The sequence below is a fragment of the Ictidomys tridecemlineatus genome, chromosome 16, assembly GCF_052094955.1.
Source record: "Ictidomys tridecemlineatus isolate mIctTri1 chromosome 16, mIctTri1.hap1, whole genome shotgun sequence".
In the NCBI taxonomy this organism is placed as follows: Eukaryota; Metazoa; Chordata; class Mammalia; order Rodentia; family Sciuridae; genus Ictidomys; species Ictidomys tridecemlineatus.
In genome coordinates this window covers 38,304,684-38,320,106 of record NC_135492.1, presented here as the reverse complement: position 1 = coordinate 38,320,106, position 15,423 = coordinate 38,304,684, and the positions used below count along the sequence as shown (strand labels likewise).

The 15,423-nt window shown below is 58.5% G+C and overlaps 1 protein-coding gene across 3 annotated transcripts in view; it reads right to left on the bottom strand.

Annotated features, from left to right (window-relative positions):
* The window catches only part of Fgd5 (FYVE, RhoGEF and PH domain containing 5), a 53,850-nt gene extending 53,092 nt beyond the window's left edge, over positions 1-758 (bottom strand). For all 3 annotated transcript variants that reach the window (XM_078033408.1, XM_078033409.1, XM_078033410.1), the window contains exon 1: positions 591-758. Coding sequence is in view for 1 of the 3 variants with exons in the window: in XM_078033410.1 (XP_077889536.1) it covers positions 591-603 (13 nt within the window). In the remaining 2 variants the exon portion in view is untranslated. The remainder of the gene's footprint in view (positions 1-590) is intronic.
* Between the last annotated feature and the right edge of the window lie 14,665 nt (positions 759-15,423).

Here is a 15,423-nt window from a genome sequence, read left to right as displayed (position 1 = left end):
GCCCAGCCTCCCTTTCCCGAGGCGCCCCTCGGCCTCCTCCTCGGAGGCGCGCTGCGGTGTCCCCTCGAAGCCGTTCGGGTTCCGCGGGAGCTCGGAGGGGCAGGGACACCCGGGTGAGCGGCGTCCCCCGCCGGGTCCCTCGGAGGACGCGGGGGCTGCGCTCAGGGCGGGGACGGGGGCTTCGAGACCCTGGGGTCCGGGGGGGAGCGGCGCGCGCCGCGGGGTTGGGGACAGCTCCGGTGGCCCGGGTCCCGTGTCCCCAGCGCAGCCCCCGGAAAGGCGTCCGAGGACGTCGGGGGGACCCCTGGAAATGGGGGGTGACGGGATGTGGGGACGCGACGCCGTCACTCGGGGGAAAGGGGCGTCCTCTCCCGTGGCCCGGGAGGACCCGGGTGGGAGCTCCTGGCGACGGCGACCAGGGCGCTGCCCTCGGAGCTGAGCGCGCGTCCGTCCGGGGCCGGGGACCCCGACTCCGCGCCCAGACCCCGGGGAGGCCGCGCCTCAGGGGAGGTCGGTGCCCCCCGCCGACGCCCCGCGGGCTCCGACCTGAGGGACCCGGAGGGACCCGCGCGTCCCAGGGCGCCTCCTACCTGCCCGGTTCATCTTCCAGCGCGCGGAGCCCCAGGCCCGGCGTCGGCCCGTCCGTCCGTCCGTCCGTCCGTCGGTGCGAGCGCGACTCGGCCGCCGACCGCCTCACTCCATGGCCGCCCGCGGGGCCCGCGCCCCCTGCGCCCGCCCCGCCCCCGGCGCGCGCCGGACTCGGCAGGGCCCGGGGGGCGCGGGGCGGGGCCTGGGCGGGGCCTGGGCGCGGGGCGGGGCCGAGGAGGGGGCGCGGGGCGGGGCGAGGGCTGGGCGTGGCCGGGGGCGTGGCCGGGGAGGGGGCGCGCGGCGGCGGCGGCGCGGGGCTCGGGGTTCTGCGCGGGGCGCGAGCCTGGGGGCGGGGCGCGGCGGACTCGGAGGGCGGGGCGTGGGGAGGGGGCGCGGCCAAGGAGGGGGCGGCGCGGGGAGGGGGCGAGCGCGCCGCTTGCGGGGTGCGGGGGGCGGTGTCGCGTCCGCTCCGCGCTCGGGCTCCGCGCTGTCCCTGTGCGCGCTGCGCGGGCCGCGCCCCCGCCCCTGCTGGACGTCCCCTCCGGGCGCGGAGAGGGAGGGCTCCTTTTTTTCCCCCTTTCCCTGTCCCCTGTCAGGGACCCGAGAGGGTCCAGGAGTCCCGCGTGCATTCCAAGGGGCCACGGTAGTGGGGGTCTTGGGGACAAGTTGGGTGTCTGGGAGACCGTGGGGTCCCCTTTTGGTTCGTCTTTGGCCACGCACCCTGTGCGGAGCCGGGCAGGCGCTCGGGATGGACGCGACCGCCCCAGGTTGTGGCCTCGGGGGACGTGGAGGGGAGCAGGTGGCCCAGAGACCCAGGACCAAGCCAGCCGCGAGGGTCAGCCCGCAGCGGGATGAGCACCCCCGAGGGAGACGAGGGCGACACAGCAGAGCAGAGCGGTGGCCTCCCAGCCTGTGGGACTGGGAGAAATGCAAGTCCTCAGGTCCCCTCCCCAGACCTACAGAGTCAGAAACCCCGTTGTGACAGACCTTCCAGATCCTTCTGATGACGCGGAGGCTCAAGGACCACTGGAGGAGAGGACAAGGGACCAAAGATGCCCTTCCGCAGGAGGTGACCAGGCAGAGGAGAACTGGTTGACCAGGATGCTCTTTTGCACATCCCAGGTGCCAGCCTGGTCCTGGTGACATAGGTGACTCCTTCTGAGCCTTAACCCCCAGGGACCTTCCTCTGTGGCTCATGAGACATAGACTGACCTGTGGCAGGTGTCCAGGGTGCCCAGCAGTGCGTGGGAGCTCAGAGGAGGCTGCAGGGGAGAGGGGTTGACCAAGGAGAGCCCCTCCAGGTAGACGGTGTGGCACTGGGCAGGGACCTGGAGGTGTGAACCCGGGTGGCCTTGGCCTAGGCTGGACCTCAGTTTCCCCAACAGTCAAATCAGAAGCTGAAAATCCGATCCTTTCAAATAACCTTTCCATCTGGGAGCCTCCGCAGAGTCCGCGGGCCTCCACCTGGAAACAGCGGAGGTCGATTGTGGAGTTGAGAGGTTGTCACAGTGGCGGCCACAGTGGCGGGGACAGAGGTGGGGGGGGTTGGTGGGCAGGAATAAGCAAGTCGACGTCTTGGTCACCTTTTACGCTGCTGTGACTAAAGGTCCCGAGCAGAGCAGCTGTAAAGGAGGAAAGGTTTATTTAGGGGCTCACGGTTTCAGAGGTCCTGGTCCATGGACAGCTGCCTCCATTCCTGGGGGACCCAGGGGAGGCAGGACATCATGGTGGACGAGTGTGGTGGCCGGAAGCAGCTCACCTGGTGACCAGGAAGCAGAGAGAGGGCTCTCCCCTTGTCAGATACAAATATACACCCCAGAGCCCTGTCCCCAATGCCCACCCCGTCCAGCCACACCCCCCACCTCAGTTACCACTCAGTTAATCGCGTAGGAGCCTTTGGGGGACCTCTCCCGTCCACACCCTAACAGTAGATAAGTCCCTTCCATGTTGGATGCAAAAAAAAAGAAAATATGTGTTTAAAAAAAAGTGACCTTGGGGCTGGGGTTGTGGCTCAGGGGTAGAGCGCTTGCCTAGCTGGAATCTCGGCACCACGTCTAAATAGATAAAAAAAAGTGTATGTATTTATTATAAAAAGACATAAATTAAAAAGTTTACGTACTTATAAAATTTAGTAAAGTTGTATCAACAACTAGAAATATAGATATTTTAAAAAGTGAGCTTGTAGAGAGGCGCAGTGGTGCACGCCTGTCATCCCAGCAGCTTGGGAGGCCGAGGCAGGAGGATCTCCAGTTCCAAGCCAGCCTCAGCAACAGCGAGGCCCTGAGAAACTCAGGGAGACCCTGTCTCTAAATAAAACACAAAATAGGGCTGGGGATGGGGCTCAGTGGTTAAGTGCCCCTGGATTCAATCCCTGGTTAAAAAAAAAAAAAGAAGCACTTATTGGGCACCCTCTGTATACCTGATGGGCAGATGGGCAGAGTTGGGGATAATGGAGGTGGAAAGCTTCACTTTGACTCCAAAGATGGGTGGGGGGTCAAGGGGACATCACATCAGAACAGCTGGGACCTCCCTCCCAACCGCCCACAACCATCTGAACCCAGAGAGGAGCAGGAACCCTGGAGACCCCAGCCTCATTACTCACTGGCTGTGTGGCCACAGGAAAGTCACTTTACCTCTCTGTGCCTCAATGTTCTGCTTAGTAAAATGGGGACAGCAAGACTCTTTCCCTCTCGGGTGGAAGCGAGGATCATCCTGGGAGAGCTGACAGTGGGGTCAGCGAGGGGGGGGGCTTGGGGACAGATCACTGTGACACAGTGGGGCTGGAGAGGAGAGAGGGGACCTCTGGGCCAGGCTTAAAGGTCAAATGGCACTTTCCAGGTGGAGGAGGAGGGGTGGCCTTTCTCGGTGGGACGGACCAGCTGAGGAGGTCCCTCGAGGCAATGGGGAGCCACAGAGTGTGTATGGGGGAGGGAGTGGCCTGCTCTGAACCCTGTGGTAGCTGGGGGTCAGAGGAGCAAGCCCTGGGGGTGCGACGGCCCTGGAGAGCCCACGGGTGCCAGTGAGAAGATGAGTCCCCAGCTCCTGAAATGTCCTGCCCTGTCGCTGCAGGGCTGCAAAGCATGCTGGGAAGGTGTCCTGGAGGAGGCCCATTGAGAGGCCGAGGTGAGGCTGGAAAATGGAGGCCAATTACCCAGAAGCCGGAGCATCCTGCGTGCAGATTTTGGGGGTGCCCTGAGGCCACAGGGGTCCCCTCCGCCTTTGTCCAACAGGCGTCTCCAAGGAGGGCCTGGGCCCTGGGGGAGGGGAGCTGCGCCTTTTTATCACTGGGTGGGATTCAGGTCTGGAGGAAGCGGGCCACCCTCTTCCGGCCGGGCATTTTTTCCCCTGCCCCAGGGCCCCTCCTGGCCGCCTGCGCCACACACCCAGGCTTCCTGCCCCTCTCTGGGCAGCGGGATTGGAGGGAAACAGCCCCGAGCCTCCTTCAAAACAGGAAACGGCTCTCCCTGCTTCCTGAGGGACAGGAACTGTCCCCATGGCAACCGCAGGACAAAGAGGCCACCTTAACCCTTGGAGGGCAGGCCCCGCGGCTGCAGGGAGGGCCCAATGCCTACTGGCTTCTCGTGGGTGTGGCACCAGGCAGGTGACAGGCTCTGAGAAGGAGCCCTCTGCACAGTGGGCACCGGCTTGGTGGCCCCCGGGGAGGCTGCGTGGGAAAGAGGCCATGGAGCAGAAGAGACCCAAGGGTCCAGCGTCCCAGGCCGAGGGGACAGCAGGGACACGGCTGCAGAGTGGAGAAGGGCCATGTTCTTCCAGGGACAGCAAGATGCAGAGGGAGGGGAGAGGGAAAAGAAGGCCCAGCGGTGCCCACCTGTCATCCCAGCAGCTCGGGAGGCTGAGGCAGGAGGATCGAAAGGTGGAGGCCAGCCTCAGCCACTTAGCAAGGCCCTGAGCAACTCAGTGAGACCCTGTCTCTCAATAAAAAAATGGAAACGGTTGGGGACGGGGCTCCATGGTTAAGTGCCCCTGGGTTCAGTGCCCCAAAGCTTTCCCTCTCTGGCCTCTAGCGCCTTCTCCTGCCTGGGCCTCCACCCCACGCCAATGCCCGTGACTGCTGTACGGATGCCGAGCACATAGCTCTCCCAGCTCCGAGGCAGCATACAGCAGTAGCTCAATAGTTGCTTAGGTACTGACATCTTCTCTCCTTAGCAAGGAGCCTAAGAGCCCCACACCCTGCCTGCCTTATCCTGTCCCCTTTCTACCCGACCTTCAACATCCCTCTTCTTGTTCACTAGGCCACAGACACAGTGGCCTTCCTCACTGTCCCTAAATCCACCCGGCTCCTCCCAGCCCCAGGGCCTTTGCACCTGCTGTTCTGAACATTCCTTCCCAATTTTCCACATAGCTGGGCCGTCCCCCATCGCCACTCAGGTCTCCAATGTCATCTCCTCACAGAGAGTCCCCTGCCGCCCCATCACCCAGGGTCTCTTCCTTCCTTCCACGCAGTCATATCTGAAACCACCCCCTTTATGTATCTGTGTGGCTGTCCCCTCATCCAGGGGACGTATATCCCAAGATTCCCCGCAGATGCACTAAAACCCCAAGTCCCCAGGGCTCTACATACTATAGGATTTTTTAAAAATTTTTCTTTCCCTGCACACACGTTCCACTCGTGGAGTTTGATTTATAAACCTGGCAGGCTGAGAGATTCCTAACAATGATCCGTGATAAAAGGGAACAGTCGTGACAATAGGCCGCACCACGAGTTATTTAAGACCTGTGAATTATTTACTTCTGGAATTTTCCACGTCTCCTTCTCAGACCGCGGTGGACCGTGGGTGACTGGAACTGTAGAAAGTGAAACCGTGAATAAATGTGGCAGAGGGGTGACTGTATCGGTGTGCTCTGTCCCCACCCTGGATACCAGCTCCGGGAGGGCAGGGCTGGCTCTTCCTTGCTGACCTCTGTCCCCTCCGGTACTAGAACAGAGCCGGACACACAGTTAGCGCTGGTCTTAAAATCTGTTTGGTGCTGAGGATATGGGTAACCGATTTCCATGCCTGGGGCTTGTCACCAGCTGTCATGGGCTGTCCCCATCATCCAGGAGACATATGTTCCAAGATTTCCTGCAGATGCATTAAAACCCCAAGTACCCAGGGGTATACGTACTACAGCTTTGTGTTTGTCTGCTTTCTGCTACTATGACAAACGCCTGAGATGATCAACTGAATAAGAAAAAAGGTTGATTTGGGCTCAAAATTTTGGAGGTTCCAGTCCACGATGGCAGTGAACCCGCTGCTTTTAGGACTGGTGACCTGGGGAGGGTAGGACGTTGCGGTAGGCACATGTGGCACAGTAAAACAGAGGAAGAGGCTGAGGTCCACAGTCCCTTTAAAGAACACCCCCCCACCAAAGACCTAAAAGCCTCCCACTAAGCCCCGCCTCTTAAAGGATCCAGCACCTCCCAATAGCACCCAGCCGGGGACCAAGATTTGAGCCCTCCCAAACCAAAAGATTCTTCCTTGTAGGAACCATGGAGACCCCACTAACAGGCAGGAAACGGGGTGCGATGGTGCACACCTGTCACCCCCGAGGCTCAGGAGGCTGAGGCAGGAGGATCTTGAGTTCAAAGCCAGCCTCAGCCACTTAACGAGGCCCTGAGCGACTTAACAAGACTCTTTCTCAAAATTAAAATAGAAAATGGTGGGGGATGCGGCTCAGTGGTCAAGTGCCCCCCGGTTCCCAGGGACCCCCTTAATCGTGGCCTGAAGTTCCAGCTGAGTCAGCAGAAGAGACCCCGACTGTTCGGAACTCCCCAGATGCGTCACGGTGTCCAGGGGACAGGGACCCGTCGGTGCCTGGCCCCTGCAGAGCTGGGGACTCAGGACGGCCCAGGAAACGTGGTGGGGGCTGTGGAGTCTGGCCTCGAATGACTGATGGTCACCCGTGCTGCGCTCTGTTGGGGACAGGGAAGGGACGTGGCCATGTCACCTTCCCGGGTGTCCCAGGAAGGGTGGAGGATTGAGAGGGGCATCTTGATGAGCCTCCGCCCTGATGGATCCCCAAAGACCCCATTCATTAGCCTCATCAGTGTGCGCGGCCATGCGTCTGTGTGCCGAGAGGGACACCGCAAGCCAGGGTGACCCCTGTCACGGGCACCATCAATTGCTGGGGAGGCCCTCCTCCCGTCTGCCACCGAGACACTCAGAGAAATGAGCCAGGCCCAGGCCAGGAGCTCCACCGCAAGGCCTGGCTGTCGTCTGGACACTGTCCCCTCTCTGCATAGGTGACCTCAGGGGCTTGTCCTGGAGTTGGCAACCACCTGACATGAGCCACCTAACCCTGGTCTTTTTTTTTTTTTTTTTTTTTTTCTGATTTGGGGACAGGGTCTCGCTACGTGTGTGAGGCTGGCCTCGGATTCTGTGATCCTCCTGCCTCAGCCTCCCCGGTGACTGTGATCCCAGGCGTGCGCCACCGCACCAGACCTGGGGACAGAACTCTGGACGGCTGGGATGCTCACCAAGTTCAGAGCCCCAGCCCAGTTCCTTACATTTTAATTTAATTTTTTTTTTTTTTTTTGGTACCTGGGATTGAACCCAGGGACACTTCACCACCGAGCCCCATCCCCAGCCCTTTTTATTTTTTTTATTGAGAGACAGAGTCTCGTCCAGTTGCTTAGGGCCCCTCTAAGTGGCTGAGGCTGGCCTCCAACTCATGATCCTCCTGCCTCAGCCTCCCAAGCCACTGGGATTGACAGGGGTGCGCCATGGCGCCCCGCGCAAGGCAATCTCTTAATTTTAAAGCCCAGTAAATCTGCCTCTGGCTGCAGACACGTCCCTCCCTGTCTGGGTGGACATGAGCTTGGCGCCTTCTCATGAGCCGTCGTGCCCGCCTGTCGTCCCAGCGGCTTGGGAGGCTGAGGCAGGAGGATCGTGAGTTGGAGGCCAGCCTCAGCAATTTAGCGAGGCCCTGTCTCAAAATAACATAAAAGAAGGGCCTGGATGCGGCTCGGTGGTGTAGCACTTGGTGCCTGGCGTGCGTGGGTTCAGTCCCTAGCACTGCAAAAGCAAAACATAAAAAAAAAAAATTCCAATAATTGATTCCAAAAGTCCCTCCAGGCCGACGTCCTGCCGAAGGAAAACATGTTTTGCTCCCAGAACCGGCCACCAACTCCCCGAAATTCACTGTGGCCTCCTGGAGGTTGCTGGGCACACATTCAAAGAGCACTGTCCCCTCTTCTCATAGAAAATGTGTCACCTCTTTCCGATGCTCAGGACGGGACCAAGGTGCACATCGCGGAGGTCTGTGGCGGCGGAGGGTTGGCTGCCATAGAAATGGGCGTATGGTGTGAGGTAGGGATCGGGATCCTGCCCCCCCACCCCATAGGGGTATCTGGTCGACCCAGAACCGGGCTCCTCATCCCCTCCGTCCCGCAGTGTCTCTGCTGTCCCAAACCTGGTGACTCCACACCTCATGGGACTTTGCCTTTTCTTGTCTCTCGGTCCGTCTTTGTACCGAGGGCACCCTGTCTGCAGGACCCTGGTCTCCACTGAAGTAGAAAAAAAATAAAATAAAGTCACCGTTGGCTTCGTGAGTCCCCTATTGTTGGCTGTTTAGGTTTGCAGGGTTTTATTATTGCAGATTTGCATCATCAAGGTAATTAAAAAGCAATTCTCCAGGAGGCCTGGGGTGTGCCAGGCTCCAAGTGCGTCACTTCGTCTTCCCAGAGGCCACTCGGAGGGAGGAGCGACGACAGGGAGATCCTCTCCAGGCACAGAGAGGCTGAGTTATTTGCCTCGGGCCTCCCAGCTCTGAGGTGGTGAGGCTGGCCTCTGATCCAGGCTGCCCTTTCTCTGGCTCCTCTTTATTGTAGGTGAATGGATGACAGGGAACAGTGGCAGGGGAGGGACAGAGTAGAGTAGACACGCCTTCTTGAAGGCATTAAGTGGCTCAGAGGAGGCCGAGAGCCCTGGGACCCGACCCTGCTTCACCCCACTAGCTGCACGATGTTGGGTGAGTCACTAATTTTTTTTTGGAACTGGATGTGGAACCCAGGGACACTTAACCCCTGAGCCACGTCCCCAGCCCTTTTCATATCCTTTTCAGAATTTTGAGACAGTGTCTTGCCAAGTTGCTCAGGGCCTCCCTGAGTTGCCGCCGAGGCTGGCCTCCAACTTGCGGTCCTCCTGCCTCAGCCTCCCGGGCCGCTGTGATGACAGGCTTGTGCCGCCGCACGGGGTGAGTCACGACTCTTTAAGCCTCAGTTTCCTTCTCTGTAAACTAGATGGAGTCGGTCTATTTGTGGGGGACTGGTCCAGAGCTCTCTGGCTCAGAGGGAGTTCCTGAGATCTCACCCATCAAGGACAGAGCCGGGCCCTGGAGGTATGGACATCCCCAGCGACCTCCACCCCGTCCTAAAGGGAGACACGGAGTCGATTCATGGCCTTTCCCACCCCAAGCCACCCAGGAGTTCCCATAGCAACTGAGAGCAAAATCCCCAGTCCTCCCTGTGGTCCTCCTAGCTGGATGGAGGCACCCCCCTGATATAGGGGGGCAACAGGGAGTCTCTGGAAACCATGTGACTTGCACCCCAAAAATCATCCACAGGCTGCTGACAGGCAGAGGCCAGCCTCCTTCCCAAGAGGCTGCCCGGCCTCCAAATGATGCACATGGTGCCCCCCCCCCAACTCCTGGCTCAGGGCCTGTGCCCTGAGCCTCCTTCGCCTAGAACCTTCCATCAGAGCGCGCTGGCCGGCCCGGGCGCTGTCTGCCGGGTGATCCATGTGAATAATAAACGTTTAGAGTTAATAAGCTCCAGTTAACTCCCCGCGCCTCGGTGACAAATGGACTTCCCCCAGCCCATAACTCACGGTGTCACCCGAGCCTCCCTCCCTTGCCCGGCGTCCCTGGCCCCAGCCTGCTGCGAGACACTGCGGGAGAAGCAGGGGAGGGGGAGGCTCGGCCGCTTATTTATGTCATTGTCACTGAACACTGCGCTTTACGACAGCCACCTCTGGCTGGCCTTGGGTTCCAGGACAGGAGATGGCCAGGCTCCGGGAGGCCAGGCCGACCATCTGTCACCCAGATCCAGAATGTGGATCTCATTTTCTGTGTGTGTTCCTGGTTTCTGTTTACCCATGTGTGTGGCCTTGTCCCTTTGTCCCCAGGAACAGTAGAGTGGCATCACCTGTGCACTTGTGACCCCACTGCAGAATCTCAGGCCATAGCCCCACTCCACAAGCTCCCCCCAGGGAGTCCTGAGCAGGTGTGTGTCTGGGCACGGCCACCCAAGACAGTCCAAGGCCAAAAAAATGACCTGCTCTCTCCTGTCCACCAGGCCCCTGCCCAGAGCAGACATCACTAATCAATCCCAGCACCCTGATCAAGGGAACCTAGGCGTGGCCCCAGAGCGGCTCAGCGGCAAGATGGGAACTCACTGTTGGCCTGGGCCTGGACCCTGTGTCCCCAAGTCTTTGACCCAGATGAGCGAAACCCAGTGAAGCCCCTTCTGCTCAGTTTCTGGATCCAGTTCCAGTCCCAGGACAGGTAGGAGGTGGTGTGGGGGAGGGACATGAGAAACCGAGGCAGGGAGCAGTCCCCAGGCTCTGTGGACGGTGGCAGTCCTGCACACCCCGTGGGAAGCCGGATCCCCAGCTCTGCAGGGACAGTCATCCTTCATCCCAGGCCTGGGGATGGCTTGACAGCGGTCTCCCCAAGAACTGTTTAAACATGACTTTTTTTTAAATTTTATTTTTCGATACCAGGGATTGAACTCGGGGGTGCTTGACCACGGATCCCCGTCCCCAGCCCTATTTTGTATTTTATCTAGAGACAGGGTCTCCCTGAGTGGCTTACGGCCTCGCTTTGGCTGAGGCTGGCCTCCACTTGCGATCCTCCTGCCTCAGCCTCCCGAGCCCCCTTCATACCTGGTAACCATGACTTTTAAGAAAGAATACTTATATAAAAAAAAAAATGCTAGAGTACTTACTCTTTTTTTCTTTCTTGGGGTGCTAGGGGTTGGACTCAGGAGCCACATCCCCAACGCTTTTTATTTTTTTTGCTTTGAAGCAGAGCCTTGCTAAGTCCGTTGCTTAGGGCCTCGCTCAATGGCTGAGGCTGGCCTCTCGAACTCACAATCCTCCTGCCTCAGCCTCCCAAGTCTCTGGGATGACACGTGTCCACCACGGCGCCTGAGAAACGCTCACTACTGAGATTATCAGAGCTCTAGAAACTTGTCAATCAATGCATTTCATTCTCTCATTCCTCATCTGGCTCTTCCCTGGGGTAACCAAAGTTAGCAGCTTGGTGAGTCTTTCTTTCTACTTTTTCTCTTTGCCTGGACAGAAGAAAAGCATCGCACCATCTACCCGACTGTGCCCTTTGCTTTCTTTGTGTGATACCCCAACGCCGTCCCAGTTCCAAGCATAACTCTGTGCATTCACATCTGTGTGTATCTATTGTTATCAGTTTGCAAACACGTCCTCGAATCAGTGTCCCCTGATTCATTCATTCATTCATTGCAACGGATCAGCATTGAGTAAATTCTGGTTTGATTTTCCTTTTCTTTTTTTTTGAAGCAACATCCTCAGACCTGTCTTCTCCTGTCCCTGTAGATCATTTGGCAGGATCCCTTCTCCAAAATGGAATCGCTGGATCAAAGGGCATAGACGCATTTTAAACTTTAATAGCCACCACGGTCCCCAAAGATCACGTTGGCTCCCGCGCCCAGCATCAGTGTCAAAACGGCTCCGCGGGCCCCGCTCCTCGCGGGCGCTGGATGTCATCAATATTTAATATTGTTTCCAATCTGATGGGAGAAAAACGGCATCGCATTGTACTTGTGATTTGCATGCCTGCCCGGGAGGCCCGGCCTCTCTGTGGCCTGATGGTCTATTTGCATCTCTCTGTGTGTGAACCTGGTCTTGTTTCTCCCCACTCCGCCTTGGTCTCTTGATTTGGCAGTTTCAAGGTTTCCATTTGGAGGGGCTCTGTGTCTGGCGGGTTGACATCAGAGGTTGGTGGGTTGGGTAACAGGGGACCCTGGGGGTGAGGAGCTGGCCCTGCTCAGCTCACACAGAAGGGCTATCTCAAGACCCCAGGAGGCGATGGGCAATCAGCCCAGAGTAGGGTCATGAGATAGCCCAATCCTCCAGAGGGGGCTTTGGATCAACAGGAGACCTGCCCCCCCCCCCCCCGCCACCGGGTCTCCCAGGGCTGCAGGGGCTGGAGGCCAACCCTCTGGAACCCTCTCCAAGTCGGTCAGTGGAGGCTGTGTCTGCCCTGGCCTCTCCTGCTCAGTGGAGGCCCGGCCTCCACTCTACCCCCCAGCCTCCACTCTGCCTCCAGAAGGAGGCCCTGGGGTTTGGAAACCATCACCCCACACTGAAGACACCTCCAAATGTCGCTTTTGACCTCCTCCGGCTCCCTAATCGCCCCCCCCCCTTCCCCATGTCCTTGATTTTCAAGAGAAGCCCTCCCACCGCAGGGACACAGGAAATTTCCAGAACTTTTCTTCCTCTGGCCACTATTTTTTCCTCTCTCAGACGGGCACCTTGGGTTGGCCGGTCCAGCTCCTGGCCATGCTTGGCCCCAGGGCCAGGTGGGTGGGAGAGGTTTGGCCCAGCAGCCCTGGTGACCTGGGCCCAGGTACAGTGGCTCCGGGATTCATTGTAATCGCCCCTCGGATGACCGCTTCCTGTTGCGGATTGTCCCCGTGTCCCCATGTCCCCAGCCTGGCCCACACTGCTTTTTCCTGTAGCTAAATTTAAAAGGGCAAAGGTGGGGCGGCTGGGACCCTGGACGCAGGCACACACGCGGGTGGCCGCAGCCCTGTCCTAAGCCACCTGGGCCACAGCCACAGGCCCCGGGGTCAGGTGAGAGACAGGTGCCAGAGGGACCGTCAGGGCCATGACTTGCTGTGTGACCTTACAGAAGTCTATCTGCTTCTCTGTGCTTCTAAGCGGGCATAGATTAAAGGTTCTAGCTCTTGAGGCTGTCGTGAGGGATGAGCAAGTCGGTGGCCTTAACGGGTGGCACACGGCAGACCCGGTCAGAACCCTTATCGTTATCCAGAGACTGAGCCTTCGCCCTCCCTGGGTGCAAGATGGCAGCTTCCTGGGCTGAGCATGGCCCTCTCTGGGGTCAGATTAAAGCCCCCAGGAGCGAGGAGTCAATCCCCCCACGTCTGGGGACCTCACTTGGTCCCTAGGAGGCCGGGCATGTGGCCGGGCCAGGTGCTGGCCTCAGGTTGAGGCCACGTGCTCAGGAAGAGGCAGGTCCTGGGCCCCTTCCCTGCCCCACCCCACTGCTCCCCCTGTCCCTTCCCGGGGGGTCCCTTGTCATCCAGAACCAGGTCCTTCCCCCAGGGCCCTCAGCCAACCTGTCATCTGCTCCCTAATCAGCCCCAAGAGGTAGACCCTTTAAATTATGCCCACTTAGAAGCACAGAGAAGCAGACAGACTTTTGTGAGGTCACACAGCAACTCAGGTGACATGGGCTGGAAGTCAAGCCCACACGTGGGGACAGGGCTGGTCCCTGTGTCACAGGTCTGTTGAGACCAGTAGATGAGACGGAGCAGAACCCCGCAGGGGGACAGAGACAGCCCAGGGGGACAGAGACAGCCCAGGGGGACAGAGACGGCCGGGGTGTGGCGCCCCCAGTGGACAGGGAGCGACTAGCATGCGGACCCAGCTCCAGGGTGGTCTGTCACCTAAAATAAAGCCCTGGCAGCCAGTGGCCCCTGAAGGGCCCCGTGGGCACGGTAACAGCTCACAGGAGCCAATCCTGACCTCCTCCCCACAAGCCACCACAGGGCAGGGCCTGGACCGCGGGCTTTGGGGACTCGGGCCATACCCCAGCCCTGGTGCTGGGCACTTATTTCTGGTGTCCCCCTCCCTGAAGCCAGGGCCCCTGCCCTGCTGTCCCTCCTGTAGAGGTGACAGGCTGCACGGGGACCCCTGGCATCCTGCACCAGTGCTCTGCACCAGCCAAGCCGGGGACCTGGCTCAGGAACACACACAGGATGTGACTCGGCTATCTCTCTCCTCTGTCTGTACCCAAAGGACTTAAAACCAGCACCCTACAGGGACACAGCCACATCCATGTTCATAGCAGCACAATTCACAACAGCTAAACTGTGGAGCCAACCCAGAGGCCCTTCAACAGACGAAGGGATAAAGAAACTGTGGTGTGTATACAAAGTGGAATATTACTCAGCCACGAAGAAGAATGAAATGATGGCATTTGCCGGTAAACGGATGGAGCTGGAGACGATCCTGCTGACTGAAATATGTCCTGTCCCCCAAAACGGAAGGCCTGGTGTTCTCTCTGGAGTGTGGATGCTAATGTCCAATAAAGCGGGGGGTGAGAATAGAAATTCAGAGGATTAGATCAAGGGGAATGAAGGGCAGAAGGGATGGGAATAGGAAAGACAGTGGAATGAATGGGACGTCACTTTCCTTTGACCAGTGAAAGGCCACTCATGTCCAACCACAAGAATGGGATCCTAATCAGAAGAAGCCGCAGTCCATGTATATATATAACATGGGGAAAATGAGGTTCATCCGTAAGGTACCGTGTATCAGTACTTCGTCCTTTTTGAGGGCTGAATAATATTTCTTCGTAAGGATAGCCCACATTTGTTGACGCTTTCGTTAACCCGTGGATTCGGGTTGTCTTCCCCTTGGGGTGCTGTGAACGAGGCTGCTGTCAACCTTCACATGGCCGTGCCCCCGTGGACATGTGCTATCGTTCCTCCTGGGTTCTGCTTGAGTGGGGATCCCTGGTTGTGCAAAGGCCCTGAGGTTGGGATGGCTCTCAGCATGCTCAAAAGGACAGAAAGGAAGCCAGGTGGAGAAAGGAGGGAGGATGGAGGGCCTCTTGTACCTTTTGGCTGGCGCTTCCCGGGTTCAGGGAGGATTCCCGAGGGCCACTGGGCTGTCCCCAGGGCATGCCTGGGGACCCCACTCCCAGCAGCACCCTCCCCGTCTCTGGACCCCCCCTGACCCCCACTCCCTGCTCCCTTCCCTCCTGCAGGGACGGCAGCTGGGACACCCCAATCCCTCTCCCACGTGCAGGCTGACAGGTCGGGGCAGCTGGAGGGGACTGTCCCCAGGATCCTTGGACCAGAGGAGGAGACAGAGCCGAGGGGCCGTCCAGTCTCCCTGGCGGGAAAGTCATTAGGATGCCACCGGCGGAGGAGCCTGGCGGGTGGGAGGGGCTTTCATTTCCGAAGGCTGAGGCTGGGGACCGGGAGATTGTCACAGATAGGGACAGTCACCCTGCAGCTGATGCTTTGTTCCTGCTCCTGCCTGGTTCCTGGCAGGCGGCCAAGCTGCTTAACCCTTGCGGGTCTGGACAGCCGAGCGGCAGCAGGGTGGGCGATGGGGACGTGGGGACAGGAAAGGCCCTTCATCGTGTCAGGAAGGACCCTGCTCCCTGGATATTTGTTGTAGCCGTGCAAAGGCCCTGAGGTTGTGGCTGGACCTTTATTTTAATCACTGATTTTTCTGCGGTGCTGAGATTCGAACCCAGGACCTCCCACAGGCCACACAGGCCCTCCGCCACTGAGCCACGACCCCCCAACTGGTTTCCTAATATTAAACCCTCTTCTCTCTGCCACGAGAGACCTTATGCATCATGAACTGTTATTATTACTTTTTTAATTTAAAAAAAGTGGATTTTTGGGGCTGGGGCTGGGGCTCAGGGGTAGAGCGCTCACCTCGCACGTGGGAGGCCCTGGGTTCGATCCTCAGCACCACAGAAAAGTAAAGAAATAAAATAAAGGTCCCACTACGACTAAAAAAATAAATAGATATTTTTTAAAATGGATTTTTCATTTTAAAATAAGAAGAGAGATGATTTTAAAATAAAAACGGG